A 22,251-nucleotide genomic window follows, 5' to 3' on the forward strand; every position below is an offset into this window, starting at 1 on the left:
TTTGAAAGAACATCTCAATGGCTTTTCTGTTGAAGGCAATTATTGTTTTGGATATTTCGAGGGAAACAGAGCAGAGATGGATGATCTGTTAGTTTCATTTCAGGCATTGAACTCCACGTGTTATGTACTTACAGAAAGCCATTCAAAAGAGAAAAACCACAACAGATTTTCTCAAATAGGTATATAATCTCTCAGTGTTTTAAAGTGCACAGATCCCGGTTTCCTTTTCTGACTCTCCTAATTCAGGGATAATTTAATTGAGAAGAATTGCCGTCTTTCAGAGTTTATGGTAAATTTCTTCAAAGGCAGTCTTACGCGATTTGCGAGAAGCTGCGTCTGAACTACCTATTTATATTTCATTTTAGTTTCTTTGTGTTTGTTGTTATTGCTGTTGTTATTTTTTTTTATTCATTTATCTCTACCTAAAAGGTCTATTTGGTTTAAAAACAGCGAACAGTGGCTTTGGCGCTTTGATGCCTCCGTTGGTTAATAGAGCATTAAAAGTATTGTTCCAATTAAAGCTTGAGGAAAATTGCTTAACTTTTTAAGTAGCGAAGTGTAACTTGGTAACAGTTCGGCTTTACAACATGATTGTTTTCTGCAACTACAAAACGTACATTTAATTCTTCTTGGTACCTTTCGGATGCCACCGATGCCTTCATTGTTTATTAAAGCAGTAAAAGATATATGTACAATCAACACTTTTGAATTGCTTAACATTTTATTTAGCGAAGTAAACTGTTTACACTTCGGCTTTACAACACGATTGTTTCCTGATACTACAAATGATCTGTCTATATATGAAGTATGAAAGTTGTTTCACCGCTGACCACTCGTATTTGGGTCATTTTTTCTATCCCCGCTCGTCGCCCATGATGTAGTAACTCCCGACTCGGGATATCGAGTCAGTTCCTAGCGAATTCCTGTTCGCAAGACACGGTTTTTTTCTTCGATATTTTCTTGTGTGAATAATGCTGGCGATTTAAAGATGGCGGCGCGGTATTTTACTTTGGAAGAGGTTCTGGAGAGAGTTTTAAATGATGAAGAAGTCAGTGATTTCGATGATGAAAGCGAGGAAGACTTACCAGATGTGTCAGAAAGCGAAAACAATGGCGATTCAAGCGAAAGTGAGAGTGAATTCATCGAAAATAGCGATGGTTCTGGTAGATTTGTGCTCTTTCTTTACATTTGGAGAAAAATATTTGTCATTTACGAATAATTTCACTTCGTTTTTCTTTGTCTTCTTATGTGAATTTCTTTTTATAAACATGCAGATGTTAGCAATGAAGAAGTCAGTGATAATGGCGGACGTGATCGTAGTGTGAGTCCTACAAGTACTCGTGGTCGAGGAAGAGGTGCGCGTGTAAGACGAGGGCAAAGACTGCGCTTCAGGGGGGTTCCTCGAGGATCTCGCCGTGGTCGCCAAAACAGAAGACAACCACGCAATGCTGATCCAGAATTGCAGTGGTCTAGAGATGCAGGAATTCACACAGCACCCCAACCATTCACTGAGCCAGCACCAGGTCCTTCTAGACGATTTGTGAATCCAGAGAACAATCCAGCTAAGTTTCATTTTGATCTTCTTTTCACTGATGACATCTGGCAAATGATTGTCCGGGAAACCAACAGTTATTATAATTTTATGGTTAGAACTGACCCAAACAAACAAACAGGCATGGCACCCAGTTACAAGGGAAGAAATAGAGGCTTTCATAGGCATAATAATTTTGATGGGCATTATCAAGCTTCCACGTTTTCGAATGTACTGGAAAGAAGATTATCTTATTCACCAAGAGGGTATCAGCAATGTAATGTCACGCACCAGATTTTACAAATCTGGCGTTATTTCCACCTGGCTGATAATTCTGTTGCACCCCCAGTTGGTGATCCTGGATATGATAAACTTTACAGAGTCAGAGAATTTCTGAACATTATTTCCCGCACCATCAGCAGGGAGTATAAGCTTTCAAGGGATATTGCAATTGATGAAACCATGGTCCCTCACAAAGGCAGACTGTCGTTCAAACAGTACATCAAGAACAAACCAACCCAATGGGGGATAAAACTCTGGGTGTTATCAGAGTCCCTTACTGGCTATGTGTACAAATTTCAAGTGTATCTTGGTAAAGAGGGGGGCAACACAGAAAAAAAATTGGCTCGGCGTGTTGTCAGAGATCTCACTGCACCAATTGAAGGGAACAACCACCATTTGTATATGGACAATTTCTACTGTGACCCTCATTTGTTCATTGAACGGATGAACTCTGGCATTTATTGCTGTGGCACAGTCAGAGCTGGAAGGAAAGGATTTCCTAAAGATATTCTTATTGCAAAAGCTGACGAAAAGCGCCTGCCCAGGGGCCATTACCAGTTTAGAATCCATGATCAACTTGTTGCTATGAGCTGGTTTGACAGGCGTGGGGTTTACCTTCTTTCAACAATTCACCCACCTAAAAATCCTGATGGCACCCTTCCAACTATACCACGGAAGAATGGGCGTGAGCAAGTCAATGTTCCATGTCCCCCTGCCCAAGTGGACTACCAAAAGTACATGGGTGGGGTGGACCTATCAGATCAGCTTATCAAGACCTTTTCTGTTGTCAGAAAGTCAAGAAAGGCATGGAAGAAGCTCTTAGGGTATGGCCTGGAGGTTTGCCTTCTTGATTCTTTTATTATAATGAGGAAAGCAAATCCCCAGTCCTCCCAGGAGTTTATTGACTTCCGAATGGAAGTTGCTCGCCAGCTGATTGGACAAAGGTCATTTCGTCGAAAATCTGGTCGACCCCCCTCCCTCCCTCTATCTGAGGCAGATGAGAAAAGGCTAAATGACAGACCACATGTCCTGGAGGTGACTGACACAAGAAGAGACTGTGCTGTTTGTGCAAAGAAAGCCATTGTGCAGGATCTGGGAAAGAACTTTCGATACAAGTCACAAATTGTCTGTGTTACTTGTAATCGCACTCCGTTATGCATCACAAAGGACAGAAATTGCTGGGAAAAATGGCATACATCACCTATTTACTGGCAGTAGTAAAGACTGCTGGACATGTACTTTGCATTTACACAAACAACATTGTCTTCTTCTGAACATTTGAAATCGAGAGTTTAGTCTCCACAACTTTTAGCAACAACTGATTGCAACTGGCTTGTGAATTTCAGGGAATTTTATTGTATTCAGAATTTTTATTTTATTGTATTCAGAACACTGAACTGTTTTGTGCTTTTGATATACCTATTGAGCAAATGGAAGGGTTTTTTCTAAACTCCTTTGCCTGTTATTAGATTTCAGATCAGGTTTGTTGTTGAAAGGCTTGACATTTTGGAGCCCGATCGAAATTACAAAAAATTGCATAATTTCTGTTCTTTTTATGATATTCACAAGGGGTTTTTTGCATTCTGTTCCTTAGAAATTGCAGAATCTGGTTAACATAAAACTAAACCAGGCAGGGAACTTTTCCATGATGAAATATGACAGTGCTTTCATCTTTTAGAGTTCATCGCAAACAGTGAGCAAGTACTGTGCTTACCATGAAAGGATCAAATTGTTATTAATTACATAAAAACACAGCTTTTTGGAAAGATAATTTTATAAGGAATACATACATATATGGTTTTATAGCATTTAATTAAAATCCTGATGATCTGTGACTCAAAATGTTGTCGTCGTTTGGGGGAAAAAATATGGTGTAAAAAAAATCTGGGTCTTAAAGGGTTAAGGGTGAAATTGGCATTCTTTAATTCCATTTCATTACACATGACCCTGGAATGAGGAACAAGCGTGAAGTAACAACGTAGCCCGTGATGCACGTGGAGTTTTGAGGGTGATCAGAGCGTCCGGAGCGAGTTTAGAGCGTTTTGCTTCTGGTGGATTCGTTCGGTTGGCGTTACTCACACACAGATCTCGGAAAGGACAATGTAGAGGGCAAAACAGATGAACTAAAACCGTGCAGAGCTTAAGTTCATCTCAGCTTGTTTCAAAATAGAGGTATCTTAGAAATGAAGTTGAACTCACGAGAAACATAAAAATATCATTCAACTTTTGTTCTCCCTTTAGCTGATAAGCCATCCCTTTCGTAATCGATAAACGTGTACAATGTAACGTTAGGTGTCACCTGTTTTTGCATCACATGTTTCTGCACCGGTATGGACCAGCTGCTCAGCTCATTTGACTTTATATATAGCTGGAAGCAAGCTGCCTATTAGTTAAATGAGATGAGATACGATTATTTAACAATTGGCACGATTTGTAAAGAAGAAAACGCAAAAGTAAACAAACCGAGAATTTGTTTGGCAACCAGGAGCTTCTTAAATTGGTGATCATTTCCTTTATTGTTGTGACCTTATGTATGATTCAAGGGTAACACTGTAGAAATTAGAAGCCAGTTGCCTATACCCGGCTAAGAGTTGAAAAAATATGGGCATGCAACTGCTTATGCATCTTCAGGTTTGAAAATAGTTTCGAATTAGTGATCCGTTTGGAATTCGTTTTAAACGCCTTTTTTGATTTCAAACCGTAACTGCTTTTACAATCGACAGAAATGTCCTTTCTTGATAATATATGTAATTGTCCTTCCTTTTCAATCTTTTCCGTCAATTTGTTACATTTTACACGCATTTAGAGGCTCGAGGAGAAGATGAATCCCTAGGCTTGGAAAGAAAGAAACTTGACTCGATCGGGAAGCAGTTCCTCTTTTATTTTCCTCGTGAAAAATGCTTGTGTTACACAACATAAAGCTGACCAAACATGTATTTGCCCTAAAAACGTGGTTTTTACTTTTTTATTTCTATTATCATCTTTTTAAGGTGCACCCCTCGTGTGAAAGCATTCTGACAGATTACAATTTTCCGGAGCACTTGACAACTGGAAACTACATGTAATTGAGAGCAGAACTAATGAGTTAGATGCCTGACCAGTCCTACTCACACTTGCATTTATAGTTGTTAACTAATGAACTTATTTTCCTTAAGGACCCGTCATTATTCATCGCCCCAAGGGGGCGAGGGGGGGGGGGAGAGATGGGGAAGGTTTCGAATTATTTCTAAGAACAATAGACTCTATTAGAAATCGTAACCTGCCAGCCTCCTTAAGGAGGGAAGAGGGGAGGGGACAGTGGATGAATGGAGTACAGGGAACACCCAATTTTCTGTAATTCTGTTACAGATGATTTATCCCCCTTGGTTGAGTTCGACGAGGGTGGGGCTGAAAAACGACAGCACCAACTCTGAGGAGAGTGAATCATATCCAGGAACATTGGACCATTTAGAACGATCAAATACGATGAACTCGCGTGGTGGCAAAAGAACTTGATTTGTTGAGGTCGTTATAACAACATTAATCTTGCCCCGTCCCCAGCCGTACAAGCCACAGCCCCAGTAAGACCAATAAGAGACATATCGTGTGTCACAGGACACGTACCCGTAGAGATGAACCAACTTCACAGCGGCCAGCTTTTGAGCAGTTTTAACATTGAAACTTCCAAACTTTCCGTTCTTTGCGCCAAAACACACTGGCGCTGCCTATTCTGCTTTTGCCATCTATCTGTAAAGTAAACAGAAATTTGTTCCTCATGTTAATAAAACATGTTTGTTATTCGAATAAAAAAAACCAATCGTAGAAGTAACATTCAGGGAAGGAGATGACCAAAAACCTAATCAACCCGACGAAGCTGCGAAAGCCCTATGCTAATAAAAGGAAAAGTGAAATCTTCAACCCAGTTCTTAGTATTGTTTTCCAAATGCAAGTCAAAATTGCATAAGAAACGGTTTAATTTTTAATTAGGGAGAAAAAAAAGTAGACAGTGTAACCTTTCCTTCTTCCCAGGAAAATTCTCATTTTTTTTTCTCGCAAAGCTCACTCCAATACACATATCCCTAATCGGACATGGAAGACGAAATTTCGGCCATCGGGAGCAAATACCGTAAAGATTTAATTTGGCGCCCTCGTTCCAATAAGCTTCCCTCGCTATTAAGCGCCCCCTCGACTCTTTTTAGTCAATAAGTGTCCCTAATCTAATAAGTACTCCTATACGGGATTTGAACCCATGACCCCTTGTGATACCGGTGCAGTGCTCTATCAACTGAGCTAACGAGCCAATTGGAGCTGGTCATTACGTAGGTTCATAATAAACCCGTGAAGTGATCAACTAATGACTTTGAATGTATAAAAATCATATATATGGTTAAGAAATGAATATGAAAGCCATATTCGTAGTTATGGAAACAGAAATAAAAGCTGTTTTTGGTCATTAGCAAAAACAGGAAAAATCCAATCCGTCAATGTCCCGTGGTTTATACAAAGTAAACTTGTCTTTCGTGTCTGCACAGTCACCTCCTGAATAAGTTATTTGCACTTCCGCTTTTCCAATTTCCAAATCCCAGGAACTGCGGGGCATTGTGTGCAATATAGTAACCATTAAACATTGCATCAGGACTCAACAGATCCACATCACGCTTGGTTTTCAAAGGGGACGGCGATCGAGACTTTTTGCCACCTTTCTTTCCACCTTTTCTCGAAGGGCTGCTACTGGCTCCTCTGCTTCGACTTCTACTCTTGCCCGATTTCCTTACCTTACCAGATTTATGACCGGCCGGCTGTGGAAATACGACACGATTTGAAAAGGAAACGCAAAAGTAAACAAACCGTAGGGAAGCCATTGAAAATGTGGTAAAACCATTCAAGCGTTGAGCAGTTGTTACAAATTTTGATCAACCCTCACCATTTGGAAGATAAAGTACGTCGATTTCCTTAGTTGAAATACCCTCTTTGCAAATAATTGTAAAAAAACTTTCAAACAGTTAACACAGTCGTATCAATTTCCTTTCTTCTATGCATTGTGTACTAATCGACTGCTCGTTTCGATGGAATGTCAGTACGTAAGCAACCCCGCCAACTTAGTTGCCATACCAACTTCGCATAAATTAACCTCTTAAACCATGCATTAGTAGTCATAATCTCTTCACATTTCCTATGATATTAAGAAGGAGAATTTGTTTGGCAATCAGGAGCTTCTTGAATTGGTGATCATTTTCTTTTTTCTCATGACCTTATGCATGATTCAAGGTAATACTGTAGAAATTGGAAGCCAGTTACCCATACTCAGCTGAGAGTTCAACAAATATAGGCGCGCAACAGCCTATGCGCTTGCAGATTTGAAAATAATTTCGAATTTGTGATCCGTTTTAATTTCTCTTTTAAGCGCCTTTTTTGATTTCAAATTTAACTGATTTTACGATTTTGTTACATTTTACACGCATTTAGATTGAAGAGGAGAAGATGAATCCCCAACGTGAATCCCTAGGCCTGGAAAGAAAGAAACTTCACTCGATCGGAAAGCAGTTAATCTTTTACTTTACTTGTCAAAAATGCTTTTGTTACATAACATAAAGCTGACATTGCATGTATTTGCCCTTGAAACGCGGTTTTAACTTTTAAGGTACACCCCTCGTTTAAAAGCACTCTGTCAAATTACAATTTTCCGGAGCACATGACTCACAGGAAACTACATTTGATCAAGAGCACAACTAGGGGGTTAAATGCATTACACTTGTATTTATAGTTTTTAACCAATAAAATTGTTTTCCTTGGAGACCAGTCGTTATTCATCGCCCTGGGAGAGGGGAGGTTTCGGATTATTTCTACGAACAATAGACCCTATTAGAAATCGTAACCTGCGTAGCCAGGCTCCTAAAGGAGGGAAGAGGGGAGGCCGGAGGGGACAGTGGATGAATGGAAAAAAGGGATTACTCAATTTTTTACAATCGTCCCTTCATACTCTGTTACCGAGGAATTATCCCCCCCCCTTCATTTCCCATTGAAACTATGTGATCCCGACAACAATCAAATCCCTTAGCCCCCCCCCCCCTCCCCTCCTCCCCTCCCCTTCTCCCCGGCGGTAAATAAGGACTGGTCCCAAAAGCAGTACAGAGATAAACTTAATATCAAAGTAAGCACTGTTCTAGTTTATGATTCCATCACTTAAAAAGCCATGAAAAGTTTTGTTACGACTATTTGCTGCTCAGTGAAACTCAGGCGAAAAAATTGCATATACATCGACGCAAGCGGTGCCTCCATTGTCTGCCTCGCCAGCCTTCATTAGATCCTCGCCATACCACACTCGTAACTCTTGGTGGTAGTCGACGTGGGAGGGGCTCAAAAACGACAGCACTAACTCTGTGGAAAGTGAGTCATATCCAGGAATCCTGGACCATTTAGCACCATCATTTACGATCAACTCGCTTGGTGGCAAAAGAACTTGATTTTCTGAGTTTGTTATGACAACATTAATCTTGTGAAGTCCCCCGTGGTACGAGCCACAGCCCCAGTAAGACCAATAAGAGACATGTCGTGTGTCACAGGAAACGTATCCGTAGAGAGGAACCAACCTCACAGCAGCCAGGTTTTTATAATTACTTTTAATATAGAATCTGCCAAACTGATCGTCCTTTGCGCCAAAGCACACTGGTGAGGTATTCTGCTTTTCCCATCGATCTGTAGAGTAAACAAAAACTAAACTAATTAACAAATAGAGAAGTCTTGACTGTGCTCTGTTCTGTTGTAGACCACGCACGAATCGGCTAGAGCACGAAAGAAGTGTAGGGAAGAAGACGAGACGTAGTCAAGAGCCCAGCGATAATCGAGTGTTTCTACCCACTTCTTGAGTGCTCTGGCCGCTTCCTGAGTGCTTTACAACAGAGCAGAGCACAGTCAAGGTTTCTCTACTTGTTTTATATAGAAAATCCGTCAAAATCCCAGTTAGAATGGTTCAAATAATCTGATTTTCTGAACAAGACTACAGCTGTCAAAGACGTCAAACCACTAAAGTTCAAAAACCATCAAATTTCACATCTGCAATAGTTTACAAACTGAAATAATTCGGCAGGTCGAAGTTAACACTTTTGCCTGAAGTTTTGTAGTCTCTAAAAAAGAATCTGAAAGTGAAATGTTCAGTCAAATCCAGCCGAATTGTGGCTCATAAAAACACGCAAGTGTTTTCACATGGCAACTAGAAAACAAACTGTTAAAGGCGAGTGTGTTATGAATCAACGACAGCTGAAATTCACCGGAACATGAAGATTGCTCGAGATGACAAAGCCGTTAAACTCGGCTGCAGTGACTGATGTGGCCTTCCAATCAACGCATCGGAAAGGATGTCAGAGCGAGCTCTTAGCTGCGATTGAATCAAGCTTATTATATATGAAGATGATTAATTTCGTACCTGAAACACAGCATTCAAGAACACACATAGCCACGAAGGCAAAGGCAAAAACTACGGAGATCTTCATTGATTTCTCTGTTTGACTGTCTTGGATACTAAAAGGAAAACAAGAAGATTTGATATGAGTGGCTGTAGTAGACAAATACCAATGACGCAAGTATATTATCAACGAGAAAAGGTAAACGAAAAAAAAACAAAAAGAATATGCTTAGATTTGATTCGGCTCAAAGGTTTGTCGTTGTCGTCTTTATAAGGCATTTACACTTCCTCACTTTTATTATTGTTCTATGGTGTGGTATTTCTCTAGTAAACAAGATTTTGATAAATTGGATCTTTAAAACAAACGTATTCTTCGATTTATTTTCAAGGATTTTAACTCTGAATACAATGATTTACTAAAAAGGGCAGGAACTGTAAACCTTAGGGACAAGCGTTTACAAAACATGATTCTTACTATTTTTAAATGTCTATATTTTTCTGATTATCCAAGATATTTAAAAGATATGTTTCGCTTGCGCTCTAGCACCTATTTTTTAAGAGGACATAATATGCTCTGTTTGCCTAAACCGCTGACCACTTCTTATGGTGTCAATTCCTTTAGTTACTTGGCAGCAACATCTTGGAATTCTCTTCCTGACTATCACCGCACTATTTCTGATTTGACTTCCTTTCGACGACTGTTATCTACTGGGTACAATAATTGACTTAAAAGGGCAGGAATTGCATACCTTTCTACATCAAGATAATCCGCTAGTTAGCTGTCTAGGTAGTTAGTTATCCTATTTGTTATAGAATTAATCTTTTTATTATAATTATTTATTAATGTAGCTTGCTCGAAGATATTAGCACCCGAGTGCTACACTGTAAATTCGAGGGTAAATAAAGTTTATTGATTGATTAATTTTTGTACTTGCGCAATCTCCTCTGAATACGAGATTCTAGTAGTGGTAGCGTGGTGTATGATAAAGGTGGGTGTGATATCATCCACTCACCCCTCCCCAAGTTGTGCGTCCAAATGCCGTGAATGTTTTTTTTTTCTCTAAGACTGAGCAGACGAACAAGTGAACTGAAAATCCAACGACTATCGTGCAAAAGAGTCCAGTTAGAGAATCTTAATGATAAATCAGGGTGGTATAGGCTTTGAATGAAAATCCACGAACCAAAAGGCGTGCCATGAATGTTAGCGCCATTCTAACTGTTGTGCTTGTTAAGAGCAGTTATTTTCGCCCAGAAAAAAACAATCTCTTTGTCAAATTACCTCATTCCAAAGAAATCTGCTTCAGCTCTTCCTATCTTATTAGAAAAAAAGGGAGAATGCACCGCACAGAATAAAGAGCAAACTTACCTTGCACAACCGATTCGTCACGAGACTGTCTCTCGAACTCTCCGAAGTAGCTCAAACAAACCTGAGCAACTTATGGTCAAGAAAGAAACTTAACAGCCTTTTTATATGATTTGATTTGCATCAACAAGAGTTTATTAATGGTGGTTCCATCGTGAAAGACCGCTTAAGGCGAAATAAACAAAAGCTTTATGAAGTGTTTTTTCCTGACTATCGTGTATAATATAATGATTTTCATATCACGTACTGTCATCCTCCATTGCACAGTTTTTTTGGTTTTTTTTTTTTTTTTTTTTGCACAGTTACCAGAAAGTATCAGTTTCCCTGAGTATCCTATCAACATAGCTTTCCAGAATTAAACTCAAAATGTTGTTCATGTCTAAGGGGTTTTTTGCAGTAAAAATTTAAATCAGCTAACATGGCTAAGGAGCTCTCTTTTGAATGGACGATGCAAACAAATTCTTCTTTCTTTCTTTCTTTCTTTCTGACATTACTAAACGGTCATTAAAAATGAATAGGCAAGCTTGTTGAAGCAAAAATAACTAACGAGTTAACGAAGCGTCAAATGAAAATGAATCCATTTGTCTGTATCATAACCGAGTAATAAAGAGGTGTAAAAAGTAATTTAGAGGCTCTGCTTGGCAGGACTAACGTACTAATACAGCTGTCTACGTCGATTAACCAATAACATTAAGAAGTCGGATAGTTTTCAAAAAGTAACAGCATTATTATTGTCGATATTTCATTTCATATACGCTTAAGTGATTTTTGTGATAAAAACGCGCCTTTGTTCAGTGTTGCAAGAGCTGAGTTTATAAAGAGTACAATAAAGTAGACAATAATTGCGTCATGAAAAAATAAAATCATTTGCGGGGGCTACAAACAAACAGATCGCTGCAGGAAGTACTTGAATAAAGCAATGTACTTCAAACCAAATGTTTTTAGTGGTTTTAAATTTTTTAATTATGCAGCTAAAGAAATGCAGTTTTACGCGTCTGATTTGCAGGATAAAAGCCAAGTACCAAAATGACTCCAAACTCACTATCCTCTGCATAGGAAATTGTTAGGTTTTCAAGTTAATACTATACTTGGCAACACACTTAGTGTAGGATAACTTGTAAGGATATTGCACGACTGTCAGGAATTACCACATCGAGTTGAATTACCAAAGAGCAAAACAGCTATATACTGAGAAAAAAATAACTTAATAATAGGTAAGAAAAAAGTGTCTCCGTAGGATAGATAGGTGATTAGAACTTTCTTCGTACCGACGATTTACAAGCATCACTTTTTTCGCGTAAGCAATTACAGAGAGCATTCCCACTTTAACCACTGAAGTGAAAAATTGTAGCTTTGGCTTTACGTAACAAACGAGCCCGTGGTTTTGCGTCATAAATAGTTTAAAATTAACCCATATAAGAAACGGCTAGAATCTATGAAAGAAACCCGCAATTTCCTGAATAACATTTTAGTGAATAACATAACAAACACGCCCATGGTTTTGCGTCAAAAATCGTTTAAAATCAACCCATATAAGAAACGGCTAGAATCTATGAAAGAAACCCGCAATTTCCTGAATAACATTTTAGCGAATAACATAACAAACACACCCATGGTTTTGCGTCAAAAATCGTTTAAAATCAACCCATATATGAAACGGCTAGAATCTATGAAAGAAACCCGCAATTTCCTGTATAACATTTTCAAGCTCAATGATTTGAGTGCGCAGATAAAACACTGAAAAAAGCAACATACTTTGCAAGTTATGCAAAAAGTATTTTGATATTGTGCTACGCTAGGCGTAAGGCCTATAATAGCGAAATACGGATGGCAGACCTGAAATATTTTAGGCAAAAGATGAACAGTTTTAAATAATCTTTACACTTGGCCTTTGATTCTGCACATCTTTGTCTACCGTTGTTGTGCCCTGTTTTAAACTCCTTTCCTTGCAACACTGACAAAGGTGCGTTTTTATCCCCAAAAAAACTTAAGCCTATATGAAACAAATATCATTGTTCTGTGACGGTTTGTTAGCTCTGGAAGCTCTGTGACCAAAAAGCTTCATTTGGTGACAAAGCTCTACAGAAATGAAACTCAAAATGATGTTCCTGTACAAGGATTTTTTTTTTCGGAAATATTTTAACTCAGGCAACATAGCTAAGGAACTAACTTATGAGCATGTCTTTTGAATTGACGATGCTGACAAGCACTTCTTTCTTTCTGACATTACTTAGAGGTCATTCCGAAATGAATAGGCAAGCCTATTGAAGCAAAAATAGTCCAACAAAGGACTTCAACTTTCGGAGCTAACAAACTGTCACATGAAAAATGAATCACTTTGTCGGTGTCGTGAAGAAATACTTAATTATAACTCAGAGCCGGACACTATTTGGCATGATCAGCATAGCTATTAACAGTTGTCATCAGAAAATGTAACACTTTGAAAAGTAACATAGCATCTTTATTTTCAGACAATATACGACTTGGTGCAGAGAAATGATATTCATTTCAGATACGTTTAAGTGATTTTTTTTAAAAGAGCCTTTGTTCAGTGTTGCAAGAAGAGAGTTTGTAAAGAGTAAAATAGCAATAGACAATAACTGAGTTCTTTAAAAAAACTATTATTTGCGAGGCTATCAATAAACAGAACACTTCAGGAAGTCATTCATAAATCACTCTATTTCAGACCAAATGGTTTTAGTCGTTTTAAACCTTTTTATGCAGTTGAAATAACGTAGCTTTACGTCTCTGACTTGCAGGATAAAAAGCTAAGTGTAAAAATGATTTCAAACTTGCCATTTTTTGCCAAAAATATTTTAGGTCTGCAAATGAATGCCATCCGTAATTGGCTACTACTGACATTACGCCTAGTGTAGCATAACTTGAACACTTGTTGCATGACTTGTAAAGTCAGCTGTTTTTTTTTTCTGTCAGTCTTTTATTTGAGTGGGCAAATCAGTAAACTTGTAAATTTTATTCAGGAAATTGTGAGTTTCTTTTAAGATTTAGCTGTTTGTAAAGATTTATGGCTGAAAACCATAAGTGCGTTGCTTTCTAACGCCAAACCACAATCATATTGCTACACTTTATTGCTCAAAGTAGAAAGACTTTCAGTATTTCTTTATGGGAAAAAAGTATGCTTTCAAATTGTCAAGGCGAAGAAAGTTCTGTTTGATTATGTTTTCTGCTAAGATACTTCTGCACGCCAATATTTGAGCCTTGTGGAGACAGGGACGAGCCAATATCGACTTAAGTATCATTTACTCACTCTCGTGTTAATTTTTATAAGCTTAACCAGGTGTAACGTGAATTGATCAACTTCTTTTTACAACTTTTGTGGTTTTTTTTTTAATGAAATTTCAGTCTTTTTATACCAAAGTTTACAGATTTACCAGTAGTATGCAAAAATCAAAAGTTGCATTTCAGTTTCTTTTCGCGAGCCTTAATTATAACCTTGAATCCATGTGTAGAATTACCGACGAATAAACCGTTCTTTGTGCATCGGGAAGTTCTTTTTTAAGTTAAGTTATTTTTTCCTCCTCTGGTAATTCAACTCGATGTGGTAATTCCTGGCAGTCGTGCAATATCCTTACGAGTTATCCTACACTAAGTGTTTTGCCAAGTATAGTATTAACTTCAAAACCTAAAAAATTCCTATGCAGAGGATAGTGAGTTTGGAGTCATTTTGGTACTTGGCTTTTATCCTGCAAATCAGAAGCGTAAAACTGCATTTCTTTAGCTGCATAATTAAAAGAGTTTAAAACCACTAAAAACATTTGGTTTGAAGTACATTTTTTTATTCAAGTACTTCCTGCAGCGATCTGTTTGTTTATAGCCCCCGCAAATGATTTTATTTTTTCATGACGCAATTATTGTCTACTTTATTGTACTCTTTATAAACTCAGCTCTTGCAACACTGAACAAAGGCGCGTTTTTATCACAAAAAATCACTTAAGCGTATATGACATGAAATATCGACAATAATAATGCTGTTACTTTTTGAAAACTATCCGACTTCTTAATGTTATTAGTTAATCGACGTAGACAGCTGTATTAGTACGTTAGTCCTGCCAAGTAGAGCCTCTAAATTACTTTTTACACCTCTTTATTACTCGGTTATGATATAGACAAATGGATTCATTTTCATTTGACGCTTCGTTAACTCCTTAGCTATTTTTGCTTCAATAAGCTTGCCTATTCATTTTTAATGACCGTTTAGTAATGTCAGAAAGAAAGAAATAAGAACTTGTTTGCATCGTCCATTCAAAAGAGAGCTCCTTAGCCATGTTAGCTGATTTAAATTTTTACTGCAAAAAACCCCTTAGACATGAACAACATTTTGAGTTTAATTCTGGAAAGCTATGTTGATAGGATACTCAGGGAAACTGATACTTTCTGGTAACTGTGCAAAAAAAAAAAAAAAAAAACCAAAAAAACTGTGCAATGGAGGATGACAGTACGTGATATGAAAATCATTATATTATACACGATAGTCAGGAAAAAACACTTCATAAAGCTTTTGTTTATTTCGCCTTAAGCGGTCTTTCACGATGGAACCACCATTAATAAACTCTTGTTGATGCAAATCAAATCATATAAAAAGGCTGTTAAGTTTCTTTCTTGACCATAAGTTGCTCAGGTTTGTTTGAGCTACTTCGGAGAGTTCGAGAGACAGTCTCGTGACGAATCGGTTGTGCAAGGTAAGTTTGCTCTTTATTCTGTGCGGTGCATTCTCCCTTTTTTTCTAATAAGATAGGAAGAGCTGAAGCAGATTTCTTTGGAATGAGGTAATTTGACAAAGAGATTGTTTTTTTCTGGGCGAAAATAACTGCTCTTAACATGCACAACAGTTAGAATCGCGCTAACATTCATGGCACGCCTTTTGGTTCGTGGATTTTCATTCAAAGCCTATACCACCCTGATTTATCATTAAGATTCTCTAACTGGACTCTTTTGTACGATAGTCGTTGGATTTTCAGTTCACTTGTTCGTCTGCTCAGTCTTAGAGAAAAAAAAAACATTCACGCATTTGGACGCACAACTTGGGGAGGGGTAAGTGGATGATATCACACCCACCTTTATCATACGCCACGCTACCACTACTAGAATCTCGTATTCAGAGGAGATTGCGCAAGTACAAAAATTAATCAATCAATAAACTTTATTTACCCTCGAATTTACAGTGTAGCACTCGGGTGCTAATATCTTCGAGCAAGCTACATTAATAAATAATTATAATAAAAAGATTAATTCTATAACAAATAGGATAACTAACTACCTAGACAACTAACTAGCGGATTATCTTGATGTAGAAAGGTATGCAATTCCTGCCCTTTTAAGTCAATTATTGTACCCAGTAGATAACAGTCGTCGAAAGGAAGTAAAATCAGAAATAGTGCGTTGATAGTCAGGAAGAGAATTCCAAGATATTGCTGCCAAGTAACTAAAGGAATTGATACCAGAAGAAGTGGTCAATGGCTTAGGCAAACAGAGTATATTATGTCCTCTTAAAAAATATGTGCTAGAGCGCAAGCGAAACATATCTTTTAAATATCTTGGATAATCAGAAAAATATAGACATTTAAAAATAGTAAGAATCATGTTTTGTAAACGCTTGTCCTTAAGGTTTAACTAATAATTTAATATCTTGGGTAATCACAAAAATATAGACATTTAAAAATAGTAAGAATCATGTTTTGTAAACGCTTGTCCCTAAGGTTTACAGTTCCTGCCCTTTTAAGTAAATCATTGTATTCAGAGTTAAAATCCTTAAAAATAAATCGAAGAATACGTTTGTTTTAAAGATCCAATGTATCAAAATCTTGTTTACTAGAGAAATACCACACCATAGAACAATAATAAAAGTGAGGAAGTGTAAATGCCTTATAAAGACGACAACGACAAGCCTTTGAGCCAAATCAAATCTAAGCATATTCTTTTTGTTTTTTTTCGTTAGCCTTTTCTCGTTGATAATATACTTGCGTCATTGGTATTTGTCTACTACAGCCACTCATATCAAATCTTCTTGTTTTCCTTTTAGTATCCAAGACAGTCAAACAGAGAAATCAATGAAGATCTCCGTAGTTTTTGCCTTTGCCTTCGTGGCTATGTGTGTTCTTGAATGCTGTGTTTCAGGTACGAAATTAATCATCTTCATATATAATAAGCTTGATTCAATCGCAGCTAAGAGCTCGCTCTGACATCCTTTCCGATGCGTTGATTGGAAGGCCACATCAGTCACTGCAGCCGAGTTTAACGGCTTTGTCATCCCGAGCAATCTTCATGTTCCGGTGAATTTCAGCTGTCGTTGATTTATAACACACTCGCCTTTAACAGTTTGTTTTCTAGTTGCCATGTGAAAACACTTGCGTGTTTTTATGAGCTACAATTCGGCTGGATTTGACTGAACATTTCACTTTCAGATTCTTTTTTAGAGACTACAAAACTTCAGGCAAAAGTGTTAACTTCGACCTGCCGAATTATTTCAGTTTGTAAACTATTGCAGATGTGAAATTTGATGGTTTTTGAACTTTAGTGGTTTGACGTCTTTGACAGCTGTAGTCTTGTTCAGAAAATCAGATTATTTGAACCATTCTAACTGGGATTTTGACGGATTTTCTATTATAAAACAAGTAGAGAAACCTTGACTGTGCTCTGCTCTGTTGTAAAGCACTCAGGAAGCGGCCAGAGCACTCAAGAAGTGGGTAGAAACACTCGATTATCGCTGGGCTCTTGACTACGTCTCGTCTTCTTCCCTACACTTCTTTCGTGCTCTAGCCGATTCGTGCGTGGTCTACAACAGAACAGAGCACAGTGAAGACTTCTCTATTTGTTAATTAGTTTAGTTTTTGTTTACTCTACAGATCAATGGGAAAAGCAGAATACCTCACCAGTGTGCTTTGGCGCAAAGGACGATCAGTTTGGCAGATTCTATATTAAAAGTGGTTATAAAAACCTGGCTGCTGTGAGGTTGGTTCCTCTCTACGGATACGTTTCCTGTGACACACGACATGTCTCTTATTGGTCTTACTGGGGCTGTGGCTCGTACCGCTGGGGACAGGGCAAGATTAATGTTGTCATAACAAACTCAGACAATCAAGTTCTTTTGCCACCAAGCGAGTTCATCGTAAATGATGGTGCTAAATGGTCCAGGATTCCTGGATATGACTCACTTTCCACAGAGTTAGTGCTGTCGTTTTTCAGCCCCTCCCACGTCGACTACCACCAAGAGTTACGAGTGTGGTATGGCGAGGATCTAATGAATGCTGGCGAGGGAGACAATGGAGGCACCGCTTGCGTTGATGTATATGCAATTTTTTCGCCTGAGTTTCACTGAGCAGCAAATAGTCGTAACAAAACGTTTCATGGTTTTTTAAGTGATGGAATCATAAACTAGAAAAGTGCTTACTTTGATATTAAGTTTATCTCTGTACTGCTTTTGGGACCAGTCCTTATTTACCGCCGAGGGGAAGGGGAGGGGAGGAGGGGGGGGGGGGGTTAAGGGATGTGATTGTTGTCGGGATCACATAGTTTCAAGGGAAAATGAAGGGGGATAATTCCTCGGTAACAGAGTATAAAGGGACGATTATCAAAAATTGGGTGTTCCCTTTTTTCCATTCATCCACTGTCCCCTCCGGCCTCCTCTCTTCCCTCCTTTAGGAGCCTGGCTACGCAGGTTACGATTTCTAATAGGGTCTATTGTTCGTATAAATAATCCGAAACCTCCCCTCTCCCAGGGCGATGAATAACGACTGGTCTCCAAGGAAAACAATTTTATTGGTTAAAAACTATAAATACAAGTGTAATGCATTTAACCCCCTAGTTGTGCTCTTGATCAAATGTAGTTTCCTGTTATCATGTGCTCCGGAAAATTGTAATTTGTCTGAGTGGGGTGTACCTTAAAAGTTAAAACCGCGTTTCAAGGGCAAATACATGCAATGTCAGCTTTATGTTATGTAACAAAAGCATTTTTGACAAGCAAAATAAAAGATTAACTGCTTTCCGATCGAGTGAAGTTTCTTTCTTTCCAGGCCTAGGGATTCACGTTGGGGATTCATCTTCTCCTCTTCAATCTAAATGCGTGTAAAATGTAACAAAATCGTAAAAGCAGTTAAATTTGAAATAAAGAAAGGCGCTTAAAAAAGAAGTTAAAACGGATCACAAATTCGAAATTATTTTCAAATCTGCAAGCGCATAGGCTGTTGCGCGCCTATATTTTTTGAACCCTCAGCTGAGTATGGGTAACTGGCTTCCAATTTCTACAGTGTTACCCTTGAATCATACATAAGGTTATGAGAATAAAGAAAATGATCACCAATTTAAGAAGCTCCTGATTGTCAAACAAATTCTCCTTCTTAACACCACAGGAAATGTGAAGAGATTATGACTACTAATGCATGGTTTAAGAGGTTAATTTATGCGAAGTTGGTATGGCAACTAAGTTAGTTGGCGGGGGTTGCTTACGTACTGACATTCCATCGAAACGAGCAGTCGATTAGTACACAATGCATAGAAGAAAGGAAATTGATACGACTGTGTTAACTGTTTGAAAGTTTTTCTACAATTAGTTGCAAAGAGGGTATTTCAACTAAGGAAATCGACGTACTTTACCTTCCAAATGGTGAGGGTTGATCAAAATTTGTAACAACTGCTCAACGCTTGAATGATTTACCACATTTTCAATGGTTTCCCTACGGTTTGTTTACTTTTGCGTTTCCTTTTCAAATCGTGTCGTATTTCCACAGCCGGCCGGTCATAAATCTGGTAAGGTAAGGAAATCGGGCAAGAGTAGAAGTCGAAGCAGAGGAGCCAGTAGCAGCCCTTCGAGAAAAGGTGGAAAGAAAGGTGGCAAAAAGTCTCGATCGCCGTCCCCTTTGAAAACCAAGCGTGATGTGGATCTGTTGAGTCCTGATGCAATGGTTAATGGTTACTATATTGCACACAATGCTCCACAGTTCCTGGGATTTAGAGGATTTGGCTGGGAAGCCGGAGGAAAAAAGGGTAAAAAGAAGAAAGGAAAAGGAAAAAAGAAAAAATAAAGTTTTGGTAGGTTTTGGAAGTAATCTCTTTGACGCCGGTGATTACCCATACATAATACTTTCACAACGTCTCCCCAATAAGAGGGCTCTGCGAACTGTCAGCAGGAAGCAAAAAGAGGAAGCCGCGTTTGGCATGTGTTTGATGTTGCTTGCTTGAGTAAATTGGGCCTTGGAGTTATATTCCAGCAGTAAAAGTTGCAATATTTTAAGGATCTAACTTGTCATAATTTCCTTAAGACATTAGAAAGGTGTGAGAAGCTATAATGTACATATACTTATCATTGCGAATTTACACGAGATGAAGAATTGTGCATGCTGGAGTGTTTTCATGTGAAATAGACCTGTTATCGATTTTATGGCAATAGATTAAACCCACCTAATTTTCCTATTAAACCTTGTAGCCAGGCCACCTTTGTCAGAGAGGATCCACCCTTATTTATCACGTAAACCCCCTCAATCAGAGGTGGGACTAGAAGAAAATGATTACTGTACAATATCAGTAATGGGGGGGGGGGTAGGCACTGGGAGGAGGCAGGGAAGAAGGGGAAACTTAAATTGGGTAGAGCACCTGGGAGGGTAGTGAAAGGAGATCCTGTTTCATGCTCAAATTTTAAAAACCACACCACCACAGTGCCACATTAGACAAGCCACAAATTTAAAAGGGAAAACTTCCTTGCCTTTCTGTAAAAGTCATTGGTCACTTTTTAATTAATCTGTTTCAAAAACAGTCAAGAAAAAAATGTAAAAGTGCACAAGACAACCCAGGAAGGTAATATTGGTAGCTTTTAGGTTATGGTTCCATTAGGGAAGTCTGGGAAAATGCCACTGTAAGGAAGAAGTATAGCAGTTTTATTAAATTTATTTCTTTATGTGAATTTTAAAATCTGTTTATTACCAGATACCCAGATTATCTTTCAAAACTGTCATGTACACTTTTGTCCTTTTTTTCTGACAATCTTTTGCAGAGGTCATGCATTTGAATCCCATTCAGACCTTGTTTTTACTACTGCTTAAGTAGTGTTCATTACTGCAAAGATTGCTTTCAATTTTTTTTTCCTTCAGAGTTTTCAACCAGGCTAGTCTCACTTGTTTGAATATGTTTTTGGATCAAATGTGGTAATAAGTACTTTGTATATCTGGGGAAGGTGAATGTTTTGTATTTGGTTTCTGACTTGTAGCTGAAATGTGTAAGCTCTTGCTGTGTATGAGGTGTTTATTTATATGATACAATTCAAATCAATTAACTCCGAATACCTGCTTGTTAATTCTTCTACATATATTTCTTTACGACTAAGTTATGAGCATTAAGTGGTAGATAACATCTACTTGATTAGTTAGAGTATTCTCATTACCCGTTTGCTGGATGATGTATGGATATTACAGGGAGAGGTTACAGGTTAATTGCTTCTGAGAGTAAAAGGGTTGAAGTCTCAAGCTGAAATGATTTTTGTATTTTGTGCCAAGTTTATCTCTATTTCTGTTTTCATCCTTTGTGTATGTTACCATCCTCGTCTAAAACTGATCTCAGTAAGAATGCCTTTGATCTGTGTTGCTTGTCAATGTGGCCTGGTGGCAGACTTTTGCAGATTTCTTTTCAATCAGAAACAAAACAATAGAAACTAACCCAGAGAATTGTCAGCAGTAAATTTTGATATCATTTTGTATAATGTTTGATCTCATGGAACATATTTTGAATACAGTAAATTAATTGGGAAGATTATTGTAATTTCATTATTTATATGAGAAGTATAATAAATTACTTTGTAAAAACACAAACAATTTTTGGTATTGTTCATGCTATTTGCAGTAATTGACAGAAGTTAATTGAAATTATCATCTTAAACTTCATACAGGAGCAAGGCTAGAAATTTTTGAAAAGGCACTGGGTTCAAAGTTACAAATTCCCATGCAACCTTACATGATGTGGTTTTATGGCTGCTCTTTCCTGTGTATGATCAAGCTCTGAATCATGCTGAGAGTAGGATCAGCAAATTGAGTGTTTACCATGTAAATTTTCAAGATTTGCACATTTTCATAAAGCTGTGTTTTTAGATTTGTGTGCTCTTGACACCAATAAAAGTATCTCACAAGAGGAGAGGATCATGGGAACTTCAGAATACCTCCCAGCTGCACCCATGTTAGGATACAATTTGCCCTGGGGAGGGATGGGAATGTCCCAAGAATTACTGATGAGCAATTGTGGCTGGAGTTGTCCACTTAGGGGATTTGGTTTGTGATTGTCTGTGGGCTGTTGCTAGAGGGGCTTGCAGTGAGACCCTTTTCTATAGTTCAACCTTAACATCTGATTGTTTTATATTCTCCCCTCTAGCTGCTACATATTTCCTTGTTTCAAGAATTTGGTTTTATATCAATCAAGGTATATAGCACCTTCAGCATGACAAGTTTGAGTTTTCTCACCAAATGTTTGGTGAATAATGTATGGGAGAAGTTACATGTTAATCACTTCTGGTTGTTAGAGGATTAAGGAGTATTACCTATGGAGACAGAACAAATCACCAAAGTCCTAGAGAGCCAAAGATTTCAAATGCACCTAAAAGAGGCTGGGAACTTAATCTTGAGGACCTTGGTGTGTAGAGCTTTATCAATGGAGTCACTTTACTTTGCATGCAAAACTTGGCACTGATAGAGAGTGGTT

The 22,251-nt window shown here is 38.1% G+C and overlaps 3 protein-coding genes and 1 long non-coding RNA gene across 5 annotated transcripts; 2 read left to right on the forward strand and 2 right to left on the reverse strand.

Annotated features, from left to right (window-relative positions):
* Positions 1-883: 883 nt before the first annotated feature.
* Positions 884-3,638, forward strand: LOC136284330 (piggyBac transposable element-derived protein 4-like). 2 transcript variants are annotated; one of them, XM_066174515.1, is made up of 2 exons: positions 884-1,163; positions 1,275-3,638. In XM_066174515.1, the coding sequence occupies exons 1-2, from the start codon at positions 989-991 to the stop codon at positions 3,029-3,031; spliced, it is 1,932 nt and encodes a 643-aa protein (XP_066030612.1). In that variant the 5' UTR covers positions 884-988; the 3' UTR covers positions 3,032-3,638. The 2 variants fall into 2 exon arrangements, with proteins under 2 accessions (XP_066030612.1, XP_066030613.1); XM_066174516.1 differs by having other exon boundaries at positions 884-1,127.
* A 1,762-nt stretch (positions 3,639-5,400) lies between these two features.
* Positions 5,401-6,859, reverse strand: LOC136276977 (uncharacterized). Its single transcript, XR_010715703.1, has 3 exons — positions 6,717-6,859; positions 6,329-6,591; positions 5,401-5,539 (listed from the first exon to the last, which is right to left on the reverse strand). It is a non-coding gene; the product is annotated as an uncharacterized lncRNA (long non-coding RNA).
* A 462-nt stretch (positions 6,860-7,321) lies between these two features.
* LOC131794551 (uncharacterized) lies at positions 7,322-10,934 on the reverse strand. The gene is made up of 3 exons (XM_066174051.1): positions 10,864-10,934; positions 9,216-9,310; positions 7,322-8,488 (listed from the first exon to the last, which is right to left on the reverse strand). The coding sequence occupies exons 1-3, from the start codon at positions 10,932-10,934 to the stop codon at positions 8,016-8,018; spliced, it is 639 nt and encodes a 212-aa protein (XP_066030148.1). The 3' UTR covers positions 7,322-8,015.
* Positions 10,935-15,109: 4,175 nt separating this feature from the next.
* On the forward strand, positions 15,110-18,030 carry LOC131794518 (uncharacterized). The gene is made up of 3 exons (XM_066174569.1): positions 15,110-15,257; positions 16,598-16,692; positions 17,421-18,030. Exons 2-3 carry the CDS (start codon positions 16,626-16,628, stop codon positions 17,891-17,893), a joined length of 540 nt encoding a protein of 179 aa, XP_066030666.1. The 5' UTR covers positions 15,110-15,257; positions 16,598-16,625; the 3' UTR covers positions 17,894-18,030.
* The last annotated feature ends 4,221 nt before the right edge of the window (positions 18,031-22,251 follow it).

Source organism: Pocillopora verrucosa, chromosome 11 (genome assembly GCF_036669915.1).
Source record: "Pocillopora verrucosa isolate sample1 chromosome 11, ASM3666991v2, whole genome shotgun sequence".
Classification (NCBI taxonomy): domain Eukaryota; kingdom Metazoa; phylum Cnidaria; class Anthozoa; order Scleractinia; family Pocilloporidae; genus Pocillopora; species Pocillopora verrucosa.